Here is a 14,052-nt window from a genome sequence, read left to right on the forward strand (position 1 = left end):
AGGCCGTTAATTATCTTCAACTGGGGTGTTTTAATTAACCCGAACACCCAATTTTCACTCATACACTTCTTTGGATTTCCTTAGTTAGCATGCAAAGTTTCAGGCTGATAGGTTTCATGGTTTTGGAGTTATGGAGGTCACACACACACACACACACACACACACACACACACACACACACACACACACACACACACACACACACACACGAATGTGGACACTTCGAGACCTGGGAATGCTCCGTTCCACATTCTGAAACCCGCATACGGAGATAACAACACACATTGACGTTACTCACTTGTACAAAATGAAATTCCTTCCAACTTAGACTGTTGACAACAGAAGGGAGCGATGTAATAGCAAGCAAAACCACGATCGAAAATCCAAGAATTCCAAAAATGAGGTACAGATCCCGTTGCCAGAAGTCGATGTTGGTGAATGTAATCGTCCAGTTTTTATCAATCTGGGGAGACAAACAAATAATAAAAGGGTTTTTTTTCATAAGATAGTATCACTTAGTCAGTGGAGAATGGAGTAGTGATGGGAGACAGGATTATGCAAGGGGAGTGAAGAAAGAACATGGAATTATGCAAGGACAGTTGCTGGGGCAGGGTGGAAAGTAATGTCATCTATATTCTTTTGAGATCAATTATTTGTTGACATAGAAAGTTCAACTGGGGCTACTAAGAGTGTATCATAAATATGAAGGGAAATGATAAAAAGCAAAAAAGTCTTGCTTCACAGTGAAATTCGTTTCAGTACAGTGTGTGTGTGTGTGTGTGTGTGTGTGTGTGTGTGTGTGTGTGTGTGTGTGTGTGTGTGTGTGTGTGTGTGTGTGTGTGTGTGTGTGTGTGTGTGTGTGTGTGTGTGTGTGTGTGTGTGTGTACGTGTGTGTGTGTGTGTGTGTGTGTGTGTGTGTGTGTTTTTGGCAGTAATTATGATCTCCATATGCAGGTTTTAGAATGTGGAGCGGAGTCCTCCCAGGGTTCGAAGTTTCCACCTGTGTGTGCGTGTGTGTGTGTGTGTTTATGTGTGTTTTGGCAGTAATTATGATCTCCATATATGCAGGTTTCATAATGTGAGCGGAGGTTCTTCTTCTGTGAGGTTCTTCTTTATCATTCCCGTTGCTCCAATTATCACTGGTACAACTTTGGTTCTCTTCAGCCTCCAGGATCTTTTGACTTAATTTTGAGGTCTTGGTATTTGGTCATTTTCTTGATTTCTGCGTTGTTTAGGCCAAATTATCTGGGTACTCACACCTCAATTAGCAATGCCGTCTTTTCCTTTTTGTACATAAGTACTATATCCGGTTGTTATACCTTGTTTTGTTCATGCTGGATGGGATCATCAGGTCAGATGTGAGCATTACTTCCTTGTTTTCAATGATTGCTTTTGGTTCATGTTTCCATGAGTTTTCTGAAATTGGGATATTGAAATGTTTACAGATGTGCCAATGGATTATTCTGCAGATGCTGTCATGTGTTTCTGTGTACAGCTGTTCTGAGACAAATTTGTTTACATTGTGATAGGAGACGGCTCGTACTTTCTATTTCTACCTTGCATAACTGTCCAATTGACTCAGTTCTGCCATCTTCTGCTACTTAGGGGAGTGTTGAGGAGCAAGTGACCATAACGTTGCGTGTGCAAAGATTCTGTTGAGGGTTAGAGTTCAGGAGAGTAGAGTAAGGCTATTAGATTTCAGGAAGACAAACCTTGAGGTTATGAGGAGAGAGTTCCCATCGTGGGTTGCCTTTTTGGCTACTGGTTACATCATTGGTTAGGAGCGTGGCTATGCCGCTGATGCAGTGCCCCTATTACCAGTACGCTGGTGCTCATTTTGCCAACTTCGGAAGGATGACAGGCTGAGTCAACCCCCTGGTGTTAATTCAGTGGCCAACGGGGCTCGAACTCAGGACCCTAGGATGCTAAGCCAATGCCAGGCTCGGAGAGAGTTGGATGGTGTAGATTGGGAGAAGCTAGCAATAGGAAAATCAGCGTCAAAAAATGGGAAATCTTCAAGGAGCAAATGTGTAGAGTGCAGAGTAAGTACATTCTAATGAGGTATAAAACTAGAAGCAGAAAGAGACCAGGGTAGTTGAGTAGTGTCATAAGGAATGCTATTAAGGAAAAGCAGAAGGCATTTATTAGGTATAAAATAACAAGACTGGACTTAGATTTATATCACTATCGGAGTAAACAGAGGCAAGTCAATAATATGAGTGAGGAGAGTGGGGGGGCGGGGGGGGGGAACTATCACGAAGAAATCATTGTGGCCTGTTCCAAGTCAAGGCATGGTTGAGCAGGCCAAAAAACATGGCGGCTTCAGGCCCCAGCGGAGACTCGGCAAGCTAAAAGAGAGTATGAGAAGGACATGGCTAAGAATATTAAACATAATAGCAAGGCATTCTTTAAACATATCAGGGGAAAAGAATGTGTTAGGACCAGTGCGGGTCCATTGAGGAATAGCACCAGGAGAGTGGTTAGTGATGAAAGTGAGATGGCAGGCTGATTAAACAGGTATCTTGCTTCAACGTTTACACAAGAACAATCAGGAGAATTACCAATAGCTAAGAGTATTTATCAAAGTGGTGAAGAAGGGCTTTTACAGAAGATCCAGGTTGGAGTGGAGCAAGTGAAGCAACAGCTAGGAAATCTAAGAGTAGATAAGGCTCCGGGGCCAGATAATATGAACTCGATAGTATTGATGGAGGTGGCTGAGCAGGTAACCGAGATGTGAACGGATATTTTCAATAGCTCACTGGAGTCAGGACAGGTACCGGAGGATTAGAGAGTACCAAATGTAACACCATTATTTAAGAAAGGATCTGGAGAAGAATTGGGAAACTCGAGACCTGTTAGTTTGACTTCAGTTGTGGGGAAGGTGTTGGAGACATTAATTAAGGACCAGAAGAGGAAGCATTTAAACAGACACAAATTAATTAAAGGTAGTCAGCATGGGTTTACCAAAGGTAGGTCTTGTCTTACAAATATTTTAGAGTTCTATGAAGCAGTGTCTGATTGGGTGGATGAGGGAAAGGCAGTGGAGATAGTATTTCTAGACTTTAAGAAAGCATTGATAAGGTACCACATTGGAGGTTGTTCACCAAAGTGAAGTCTTATGAAGTGACTGGTCAGGGAGCTAATTGCATTGCAAACTTGCTTTGTGCTAGGAAGCAAAGAGTGGCTGTGAGTGGAAGGATGTCTTGCTGGAGGATGTAAATAGTGGGGTACCTCAGGGATCAGCACGAAGACCGTTATTATTCCTTATTTACATCAACGATTTGGATAGTGGGGTTATGAGTAAGCTTTTCAAATTTGCAGATGACACAAAGCTTGGAGGTGAGGTGGATAGCAGAGGGGGTGGTGAACAGATACAAGAGAGTATTGATACTTGCATGGATTGGGCAAAAGACTGGCAAATGTAATTTAACCTGAGCAAGTGTAAGGTGTTGGGGATAGGGAAGCATAATGAAAATAGAGATTTCAGGATGTAAGGGGTAATTTTTGAGCCTGTCACACAGGAGAAGGATCCTTGGGTGGTCATAGATATGGGAGGTAAGCAGGCAGCACAGTGCCAGGCAGATATTGGTAAAGCAAATGGGGTTTTGGGTTGTATTTGGAGGGGGATCATGTATAAATCAAAAGTGGATCGCAGAGGGGGTGGTGAACAGATACAAGAGAGTATTGATACTTGCATGGATTGGGCAAAAGATTGGCAGATGTAATTTAACCTGAGCAAGTGTAAGGTGTTGGGGATAGGGAAGAATAATGAAAATAGAGATTACAGGATGTAAGGGGTAATTTTTGAGCACGTCACACAGGAGAAGGATCCTTGGGTGGTAATAGATATGGGAGGTAAGCAGACAGCACAGTGCCAGGCAGATATTGGTAAAGCAAATAGGGTTTTGGGTTGTATTTGGAGGGGGATCATTTATAAATCAAAAGAGGTGGTGTTAACAATGCACAATAATTTAATGAAGGTCACATCTAGAATATTGTGTGCAACTTTTGGTCACCACAACTCAGAAAGGACATAGATGCCATGGAGAGGGTTCAGCGCAGGGCTACTCGATTGATTCCGGGCTTGGCTAGACTCAGCTATGAGGAGCGGCTGAAAGAAACAGGGCTTTAAACACTAGAAAGGAGGTGGTTACACGGAGATATGATGGACATGTTTACGATAATGAAAAGTATAGATAAAATAAATGCGGATGAATTATTCAACAGCGTAGACAGTGATAGGACCAGTGCCATAGCCTGAGAGTAAAGAAGAGGAGAGTTAAGACGGTAGTAAGGCAGGGATGCTTGACTCAGAGAGTAGTTAATGTGTGGAATGGTCTCCCTGGAAAGGTTGTGACAGCAGAAACAGTAGCTAAGTTTCAATTGGAATTAGATAGGTACCTGGAAGTATTGGAGGTACATGGGTATCGGGATGTTGGCAGGACTTTTAGGTAGCTTGAGCATTGATGAGTAATTGTTTGCATGTGTACGGAGTGTTGTTGGTGGGGGTCTCGGCAAGGGGTGTTGTGTGTTTTTCACCCAAGCCCACGCCCCCTCCCCTGGAAACAAAAAAAAACTTAAAAAAAACTTTAAAAACATGTTGCTTTTCTTATTTTGATCTGGTGTTGTTAAATCAGTGTGGTGTTGATCTGGCACAGGCATGTAGGCTGAATGGTCTCAACCTGCATCTAATTTCCTTGTGATCTTCTGAAAGCCATTGGTGGGTTCTCCTGGGTCTTGGGCATTTCTTCCCCACGTCGAAGGACAGGGTATTGCATTTGGGTCCATTTGTTTGTGTTTGTCTGTTTGTTTGTCCACACAGAACTTTCATGTTTTTCTCTGCAACCGCTTGTCGGATTGAGACAATTTTCACCATAGGTGCGACGACTCATGTAGAATGTTGTAATCATAATTATGACATCATAGGAAACGTGGTGTGGCAGCCATGTTGGAAAAATGGAAAAACTTTGGATCTCTATCTCTGAAACCGCACCAAGGAAAAAAATTGAAACTTGGCACACAGCCAGTACTCCTCACAGGGAATACACGTCATTTTTTATGATGTCATAGGTGCTTTCATTATGATGTCATAATTTCATATGTAGAATGCTACAACTGATCAGTATGAATTTTTTTGATCGTCATCTAGGGATAAAATGGTCCACAGAAAAAAACTTGATGCCGTCATCGGTCACGTGATTTGGTCGCCATATTGCTTTAACAAAAATAACCTTCAAAAACCTTATTTTCTGAAGTGGCTGAACAGATCAAGGCGAAGCTTTACACGTATGACCGCTTATCCATGAGGAACAAAAGGTTCACATATTTTTTTTTTTTTTTTTTTTTTTTTTTTTTTTGTATACCTTGGTCGAGGCTCGTATGAGAGCTAACACACAACTCACAGCAAGGAGGCATGAGACAAGAGGGGTGGGAGTGGAAGGGACAAAACATTGGGGAACAGACACAGGTGAACTGTGGAAGGGAGAGGGAGAGGGATGGGGATGGGACGGGGAACATGGCGAGGAGAAGATGGACATTACAGGGACTTTCAGGAAGGAAAGCAGGAGAATTGAAGGAAGTGGGCATGGGTGGATTATCGGGGGTAGAAAAGATCGAGGATTTGGATGGGGGAAGATAAGAGGTGGTGGTGAACAGCTGTTTTGAAAGCCTGGAGGGAAGAATGGGAAAGAATAGAGTGAGGAAGTTTATTCCAAAGGCGGGAAAAAAGAGGAAATATGACATCATAGGTCACATGGATTGGCAGCCATATTGGATTTACCTGAAAACCTTTAAAAAAAAATTTTCCAGAACGGCTGGACAGATCAAGGGGAAACTTCACACAAATGTTCCCCAATCTTTGGGTGTACACGTTTGTTAAGGAATAATTGATTGGTCACATGGTTTGGCAGCCATATTGGATTGAGCGAAAATCTTTTAAAAAAAAATTTTTTTATCTTTAACTCCTCAATCAATCGATGTGAAACCTCACTATTATGATCTAGTAGTGATGTGAAATACATGTTTTAAATTTCAACTTGATTGGACACATGGTGTGGCAGCCAGAATGATGTAATTTTTTTGATCTGGGTTCTTTTTTAGTTTTTTAGTTTTGAATTAGGCTCACTTGGCTGTACCTGGATTATTTTGAGGGTAGATGACCTGGTCATCACTGCCAGCAGTTACAAAGTAGCAGTTCTAATAATCTTATTAATTATGCCACAATTATCTTATTAATTACATAAGTCTCTTATTAATTACATAACACACCAGTAAACAAACGCCACACAAAACTACACAAACACCACTCAAAACAAGTCCTGGTGAGAGTCAGCAATCTCTGATTGCTCTTTTTACCTTCGCATTCTGCGAAAGGTTATGTTTTGGTCGCTGTGTATTTATTTATTTGTGAATATGTGTGTTTGTTTGTTATTCGCATAACTCAGAAAGTATTAAACCGAATTGCATGAAAATTGGTGGGATGATTCGTGATTATCCAAGGACGATTTGATTAGACTTTGGGAGCGATCGGGTCAAAGGTCAAGGTCAAGGTCATGAAAAGGTCAAAAACAAACTTTTGAGCATAACTTCTTTCTTAAGACGGCTATCGACATGCAACCAACGCCATATTGTTCCATGACGAAATACCTTTCGGGTACGTGGTGTCAGATTTGACGTGACGTCATCAGAAGTGCGTCAAAATGACGTCACAAGATGACGTAAATTTTCAATTTTCGACCTCATCAGTTTTGATCATACCGTTTTGTAGGACTTACCTTAAGGACGTCACACACCAAATTTGACGTCGTTCGGACTGACCATTATGACGTCATTGACGTTTGAACATAACGTTTTTCAATTGTGGCTAAAATGTCCTGATATTTTATATTCAAATATCTATGTAATTTGTAAAGGAAATTGTCCCAAATCCAGGCATTATGATCAGTACCAAAATATCTGCTTATTTATGAACAGGTTTTGCAAATTAACTCCATGGTCAAGGTCAAGGTCACACTCAAGGTCAAAATATACTTGTAGGCATAACTTCAGATCTAATAGAGCTATTGACATGAAACCAACGTTAAAATGTTCCGTGAAATAAGAGCTTTCAGGATGGTAGTCTGCGATTGGTAGTGACGTAATTGGAAGTGCGTCAAAATGACGTCACAAGATGACGTCATTTTTAAACTTTCGATTTTTTTCAGTGTTTATCATTCCATTTTGTTGGACTGCCCTCAATGACGTCTAACACCAAATTTGATGTCCATCGGACTGATGGTTGTGACGTCATGGATGTTTTTAAATGACGTTTTTCAAATGTGCCCGGAAAAAAGTAGCGGCAGCGAAGGTATGCGCTCTACCGAGTGCCCGTTCTAGTTCTTGTTTTGATTTGTTCTACATCTCAGTTGAACTGACCTCTTCTTAGCCATAGCAATGAGCTTTCTTTGTCTATGCCCATTCTGTTCAACTTTAGTTTTTATATCTCTCTGCTATTTTATCATTTTCCCAGTTGTCGGTGTATATCTATGCTATTTCGTTTGAAATATTTCTTGTCTTTATTTTTTTGCAATCATTGGGGCTGCATTTGTTGCTGTTTCTCATTAATATGTGATGTTCTTTTCGCACCCCCCCCCCTTTGGAAAGTTTTTGCTCGGTGGGTTAAAAATGCCTTTTCTGGTTTGTTGGCTTTATGCTTGCATAGAAATTGTACTCAGTTGCTCCGATAGTTGTCATTGTACACATTTCATTGAGCTACATCAGGCCGCTACCTCCAAGACTCGGTATGTACATTCTCGAGATGCACTGATTTTTGTAGAACATTTGGTGAATTGTTAAGAGTTTCCTTGTTTTGAAATCTTGCATGTTGATTTCTGCTTTTAGTCAGTTTATTATTCCACAGCTGTATTGGGACACTGGTACTGCAAGAGAGAAGTATGTTTTCAGTATCACCCTCGTTATCGGTAGGTATTTTTTTGTATATATTGTTGAGGCTCACATAAGAGCTGAAATTCTTTGGTAGTTGTTTTACACATTTGTTTGTGACATATTTAGTGGCCCTCTTCTCCTCCGAGGTATTTGTATGATGCTTCCTCTTCTAGTTCCTGTATTGTTGTATTTAGGTCGATCTTTGCTGTCTGTTGTTGGTCTACTTTGTACGATTGTGCACTTGGCACACTTATCTTGGCCAAATTCCATTTGAATGTTGGCAGAGTATGGTTTCACTAATTTCAGTTGTTCTGCCAATTCTTCATCGTTTGGTGTGAAGAGCTTTAAATCACCCATATATAGCAGATGTGTAACCTTTCCTGTTTCTTTGGATGTTCTCTTATTGGACGTTAGGGTGTATCATTGTCCTTGCTCATTAATGAGGTTGCTCAGTGGGTCCAGGACCAGGCAAAACAGGAGTGGGGGGAAACGCCGTCTCCTTGGAAGATCCCACGTCGTATCTTCACTCCTGATATTTTTATTTTTTCCTTCCGAGTGCTGTAATATCAATGTGGTATGTCAAAGTTCCATTACTCTCTCAATCAGTTTGATTATCATTTGTAGATTGATTTTGTCTATTTGCATGCATTTTATCATCCGCGAATGTGGGACACTATCGAAAACTTTCTTATGATCTCTCCAGGCTGTGGACAATTTAGTTTTTCTCGTTTCAGTTTTCTATTATGCCCTTGTTTCATCATAGGGGTTCTATTATTACATATTATTCTCTTTTACATATCTTCTGTTCTGCCCCTCAGCATCCTTGTTGTGTCAGATGGTGGTACATCATTTCTGTGATGATTCCCATTTGAAATTTGAATGTACTTGGTGGACATATTATTGGTCGATACTTGTGAGGTCGTTTAGTTTCTTCAGATTTTGGGATGAGGAATGTGTTACTTTCTGTGAGGTGTGAGTGTGTGTGTGTGTGTGTGTGTGTGTGTGTGTGTGTGTGTGTGTGTGTGTGTGTGTGTGTGTGTGTGTGTGTGTGTGTGTGTTTCATTTGTTCTTGTTGGTGGACATAACAGTGTGAAGAATGAATCCCATCGACATCAGTACGAATATTACATATGCTAATGTACATTGTTCATTCTCTGAGAACCTTTCGGAAAGAAGACGCACAACCTTGGTATGAAATAAGTGTTCCCACAGAACTACTTAGCAAAATTACTTGCTCTCTGATAAGGGTAAGGTGATCAGTTGGACAAATAAAATTTACATAATTTTTTTGTGCATTGTCAAAGATGAGTTTTGTTAAAACAATATATTCAAAGGCTAATCAGACACAATCTATGAGGAATTATTTGTTTTTGTCCTTGGGATTGATGGAAATATTGTGGACGATCGCTAAATGCTGAGAAAAGTTCTGTTTGAGATCTCACCTGGTGTTTTATACTCAAAACCCACTTCCAGTAGACGTAGACACGAAGAGGAAGTGCTAGAGAAATTAGAACATGTACTCCTGCACAGCCAAACATAGCCAGACCGAGTTGTTTACGCACAAGTAACCAATTATTAAGCCACAGTGGAAAGGTGCTGTACTTGGTACCACGGTGCAGCTGGATATAGGCAGCCAACGTGCCAGGGAGGTAGACAAGAGACAGAAGTACGAGAGCCACACTTGGGATTGCTTTGTTTGGGAGAGATATTGCAAGTCTGAATGATCTGTCACTACCATGCTTAAAGTAAGAAAAGAGAACATCTTGGATAATTGTATAAATGTAGAATACAAATAAGAGGCCAAGTGTGACCCTCATAGGTATCCTCCACTGTGGAAAAAACTGGTGTGTGTATTCTTCCAGTTCCTTTGCATTGGCCAAAGATCCTTTGTCAATTGCCTCAAGGCCCATTATCCAGGCCAGTTCCATAACCTTCCTCCTCGCATTGACGTTATCAGCACAGACAAACACCTGCAAAAAAAAGACACATTGGTTGTTGGCATTGTTGTTTTGGTTGATGACATAAGTTGCATGACTTTTTTTCTGAAAAGGAAATGCTTTCGTAATTTGCACGAGTTAACGAGAAACAAACTTTCTTTGTAATCCATAATTGCATCTCATAGTTGACTGATAAGAAAGTCTATCTGAAATTCATTTAAAATGGAGTTTCTTCAATGAAAATGAATATTCTTTATTGATAAACTGTCAACTTCTGGTGCAATCTCTGACCCAACAATGCCATGGATATTTATATATTTTTAGTCATATATATATATTAATCCATTGACTGGGACCATACTCTATGCAGAGCGTTGGTGCTGTCGAAGCAGTCTCCTTGCCTATTGGGCACAATCCTGGACGGGTCACCATGCCGACACAGGATACCAGCAAGCTGGCACTCATTTTGCCAACATCGGAAGGATGACAAGCAGAGTCAACCCCACCTGGTATTAATTCAAAAGTCGAGTGGGATTTGAACTCAGGATACAAGGATCCCAAGCCCATCACCCTAACCATGAAGCCAACACCAGGCATAAATATGTATGTATATATATATGCATAAATATGCATACATATATATATATACAGAGATGCCAACTTTTGGAAATCAGAATTAGGGAGGATTTGCAACCGACACCAAATAATGTGCGCAAAGCGCACATCTCGAGCGCGGAGCGCTCGACCCTTGCGGCGGGGTCCAGGGCCCGCCTTAGGGCCCTGGAAGCTCTGGGGTTCTAGACGCTCTCTAGTGCCCTCTGAGCCCTATTTTGGAGCATTTAACATGTTAAGAATTCCCACTTTTTGAACAAAAAAAGGGGAAAATTGTGCACTTTTTAATGTTACATATATGTTAATATTAGTAAGTTAGGGGACAATCAAAGATTAACAAAAAGCACAAAAGAAGCAATATTTTTCTTACCTTAATGTCTGGTACTACTGCTGCTTGCTTTTTCCATGGCAGCTTTGCTGAGTGACAGCTGTGTGGCTCTTTTAGCCCTTCTGATTATGTCTTTGCTGTATTCTCTCTGGTAGCAAGGGGTGCTATGAGCTAGTTTTTCAATTAAGAGAGCTTCCAGGGTTTTGACACTCAAATTGGGACGAAATTCAGTATGATTCTTCCGTACAAGACTGAGTGCCCGCTCACATGATGCGTTCGAATGAGGAATGAACAAGATTCCCTTCATCACTTTGCTCAAATTAGGATACTTCTTGGCACCAGTGCAGGGATCTGTGAGCTGTGAAATCTGATGCCACTGCTCATCCACTCTCACTGTCTCAGTAGCAATTGTAGTTATGGAGGCGTCTGCCTGGTAGTGAGCGAATTCACTCTCAAGACTGTCTATGTCACTATCACCGCCACTGAACAGACAGGGGAATTTCTTGATGAAAAACTCCACACAGTCAAACCCCACTTCTTGGTGTAGCTTAACATCCAGCACCTGAGCATGCTTGGCTAATTCATCATCTAGCGGCCAGGTTTTGAAGATGTAATTGCAGGCTTTCACATAATATGAGCGAACTGCACTGAAGAAACCTTGGATGTCTGACTCACTCAGAGTGAAGGTGGATTTCTTGAGACTCCTTTGTTCCCTTATATACAGTTTGGCATCGTTCCCAATCATGAGGTCCTCATCATTCTTCTGATGATTTCTGTCAGAGAAGCGTACATTTACCAGAGCAACCGATGACACCGATGGTTTCAAAAACCGTACGAAGATATCTTTCAGAAGACCATTCAATTCTCCGTGCAGGAGATGAATACAGGGTTCGTCTCTTTGGAGCAGAAGATTCCCCTTCTCAAAAAGCTTGTTAGCATATCGAAGGAAGAAACAATAGAGTTTTGTTTGTGGAGACAAGAACATCCTGTTGACACGTTTTTCTCTAGATTCCTGCACAGTGTTTGAGGAAGATGCGCTTTTAGTTGTAGAACTCGTAGTACACTTAGCCGCAGGGCGATCACACTTGCGTTTACTGCCAGCAGAAGAGGTCAGACTCGTAGTACCAAATCCAATTTTACGTTTGAGGAGAGAGCTTGAGGTAGGTGCAGCCAAGGAAGAAGACCTCTGATTCGAAGGTTTTGCTGAGCTTCTATCAAGTGATTTGGCAAAAGCAGAACTTAACTTGGGTCCTTCTTTGCCTGTAGATGGGACTATCACAGTCTTTCTCGACTCTGAAGGGATCTGCTTTGTAGATGAACGTGATGAAGGGCCGGTGATGCTACCTGCTCTCAGCATTGGTTTTGGTGCTGTCCCTGCTGTCTTCTTCGCAGCAGATACTGCAGTGGTAGTGGTGAATGTTGCTCCACTAGTGCTTGATCCTGCAGTGCCAGTACTGGCAGTAGATACAGTGCCGTCCTTCTTGCTCGTTGTTAGAGTCTTGGCTACAGTTGGTTGCATTTTTCTTCGTACTTCTTCTTTGAAGAAGAGGCGAAGTGGCTCCCACTGTTCAATCAGCCTGTCTAGGCACTGACCAAGGGACAGCCACCTTGTTGCGACATGCTTCAGAATCTTGTGTGTCGGGGCATCACAGAGTTCTTGCAGTGCTTTCACTCCTTTGACGCGTTTACTACTTTTGTCCAAGTAGTAGTAAATATCGATGAGAAAGTCATCTAATTCAATGGGTAAGGCCTGAGCCACCTTCTTGGCCGTATTGTGCATCATATGGCAAGGGCATCCCATGATGTAGCACTCTGGATTTTGTTTGTGGCTATAAGCAGCGACTCCTTTGTGCTTGCCCACCATGACAGAGGCATTATCAGCACAAAAGGAAACACAATTTCCCCACGGAATTTTCCTGTCACTGAACTCATGATCAAGCAGTTTGAAAATGTTTTCTCCAGTGGAATCTTGTTTGCACGCAGGCAAACTTAGCAAACCTTGCTTCACAATCCCAGCACTGTTGTCATAGTACGAAATCAGGACAGGATATAGCTGGGCCTCACCACTGTCATTGCTACCGTCTGTAGCTAGGCTAAATGGAGCTAGTCTAGCAATATCGGCAATAGATGAAGCAGTAACATTTGACAACTCACCAATTATTGCTGAAGTTTTTGTTCTTGCACATCCATACTTTGAAGCAACTTTTGAATCTGGAAACATCTTTTGAAATAGAGGTCCAGCATGATCTGAGACTGATATGGGCAAGTTATGTTCCACAATAAATCCACTAAAGAGAAGTTCCGCTCGGGTAACATCCTCTTCCTCGCTTGTCCCTTGTTTGGTGAAATAATTCAGAAGTGTACCGGTACTCGTGCTCGAAGATCTCTCCTTTGCAATGTCTGTGTGCCGTTTGCTTCCAACGTGCTTCCGAATATCATCGCGACCTCCGTGCTCAACTGAAATATCAACGCTGCATACTGTACAATACGCATGATGAATTCCTCTTTCAGACTTTCGAATACACGGGTATTGGAGACTGTATTCGGTCTTGTACTTCTGAGACCATTTCTTGGTCTTCGTAAGCTTCTTTTCTGCCATTTCGTAATCAACATCGAGGGCTTGAAGCATCGGTAACTTCGAAGTCGATGTTCCACAGCTGCAGCGCGACTCGTAGAACTCTAGCGGCTGTTAAACACCGCACGGTGGTCGCGACCGCCGGGCTGGTACGGGGCCCAGCTGCATGCAGTGAGCGTATCGCATGCATATACACTGTGCATACATACCGCATGCACTGTATTGCACACATACCGCATGCACTAAATCTCAGTGCATGGTCGCATAAGCGAGATCCAGACCCAATGTTTCGCTGCTCCTCATTTGAATTTGCAATTTTTTACGTACAATTTGGTAGCAGCGAACGTTATGGAGTTACCACATGCTATACGTAGCAGACGATGCTTTTCATTCAATTCTCATACTAGTACATTCTGATTAGTGAACAGTGCAAAAATATCAAAATTTCGGGAGGATAAGGATAGTGATCGTAAGGGCGGGAGTTTGGGTGAATTTTCGGAAGCCTCCCGATGAAATCGGGAGGGTTGGCATCTGTGTATATATGTAAATATATATATATATATATATGTATATATATATGTATATGTATATATGTATATGTATATGTATATGTATATATATGTATATGTATATGTATATATACATACATATATATATATACATATACATATATATAT

General features: G+C 41.6%; 1 protein-coding gene and 1 pseudogene across 13 annotated transcripts in view; one reads left to right on the plus strand and one right to left on the minus strand.

Annotated features, from left to right (window-relative positions):
- The window catches only part of LOC147029491 (uncharacterized), a 210,977-nt pseudogene that overhangs the window by 70,816 nt on the left and 126,109 nt on the right, over positions 1 to 14,052 (plus strand). The window lies entirely within an intron of this gene.
- Positions 1 to 14,052, minus strand: part of STEAP4 (STEAP4 metalloreductase) — an 86,716-nt gene that overhangs the window by 30,176 nt on the left and 42,488 nt on the right. For all 12 annotated transcript variants that reach the window (XR_015055686.1, XM_085871992.1, XM_085871990.1 and 9 more), the window contains 2 exons: positions 9,366 to 9,893; positions 299 to 463 (listed from right to left, as the gene is read on the minus strand). Coding sequence is in view for 11 of the 12 variants with exons in the window: in XM_085871992.1 (XP_085728118.1) it covers positions 299 to 463; positions 9,366 to 9,893 (693 nt within the window). In the remaining variant the exon portion in view is untranslated. The remainder of the gene's footprint in view (positions 1 to 298; positions 464 to 9,365; positions 9,894 to 14,052) is intronic.

This window comes from Eptatretus burgeri, chromosome 3, assembly GCF_056783735.1.
Source record: "Eptatretus burgeri isolate ZD-2024b chromosome 3, Ebu_testis_v1, whole genome shotgun sequence".
In the NCBI taxonomy this organism is placed as follows: Eukaryota; Metazoa; Chordata; class Myxini; order Myxiniformes; family Myxinidae; genus Eptatretus; species Eptatretus burgeri.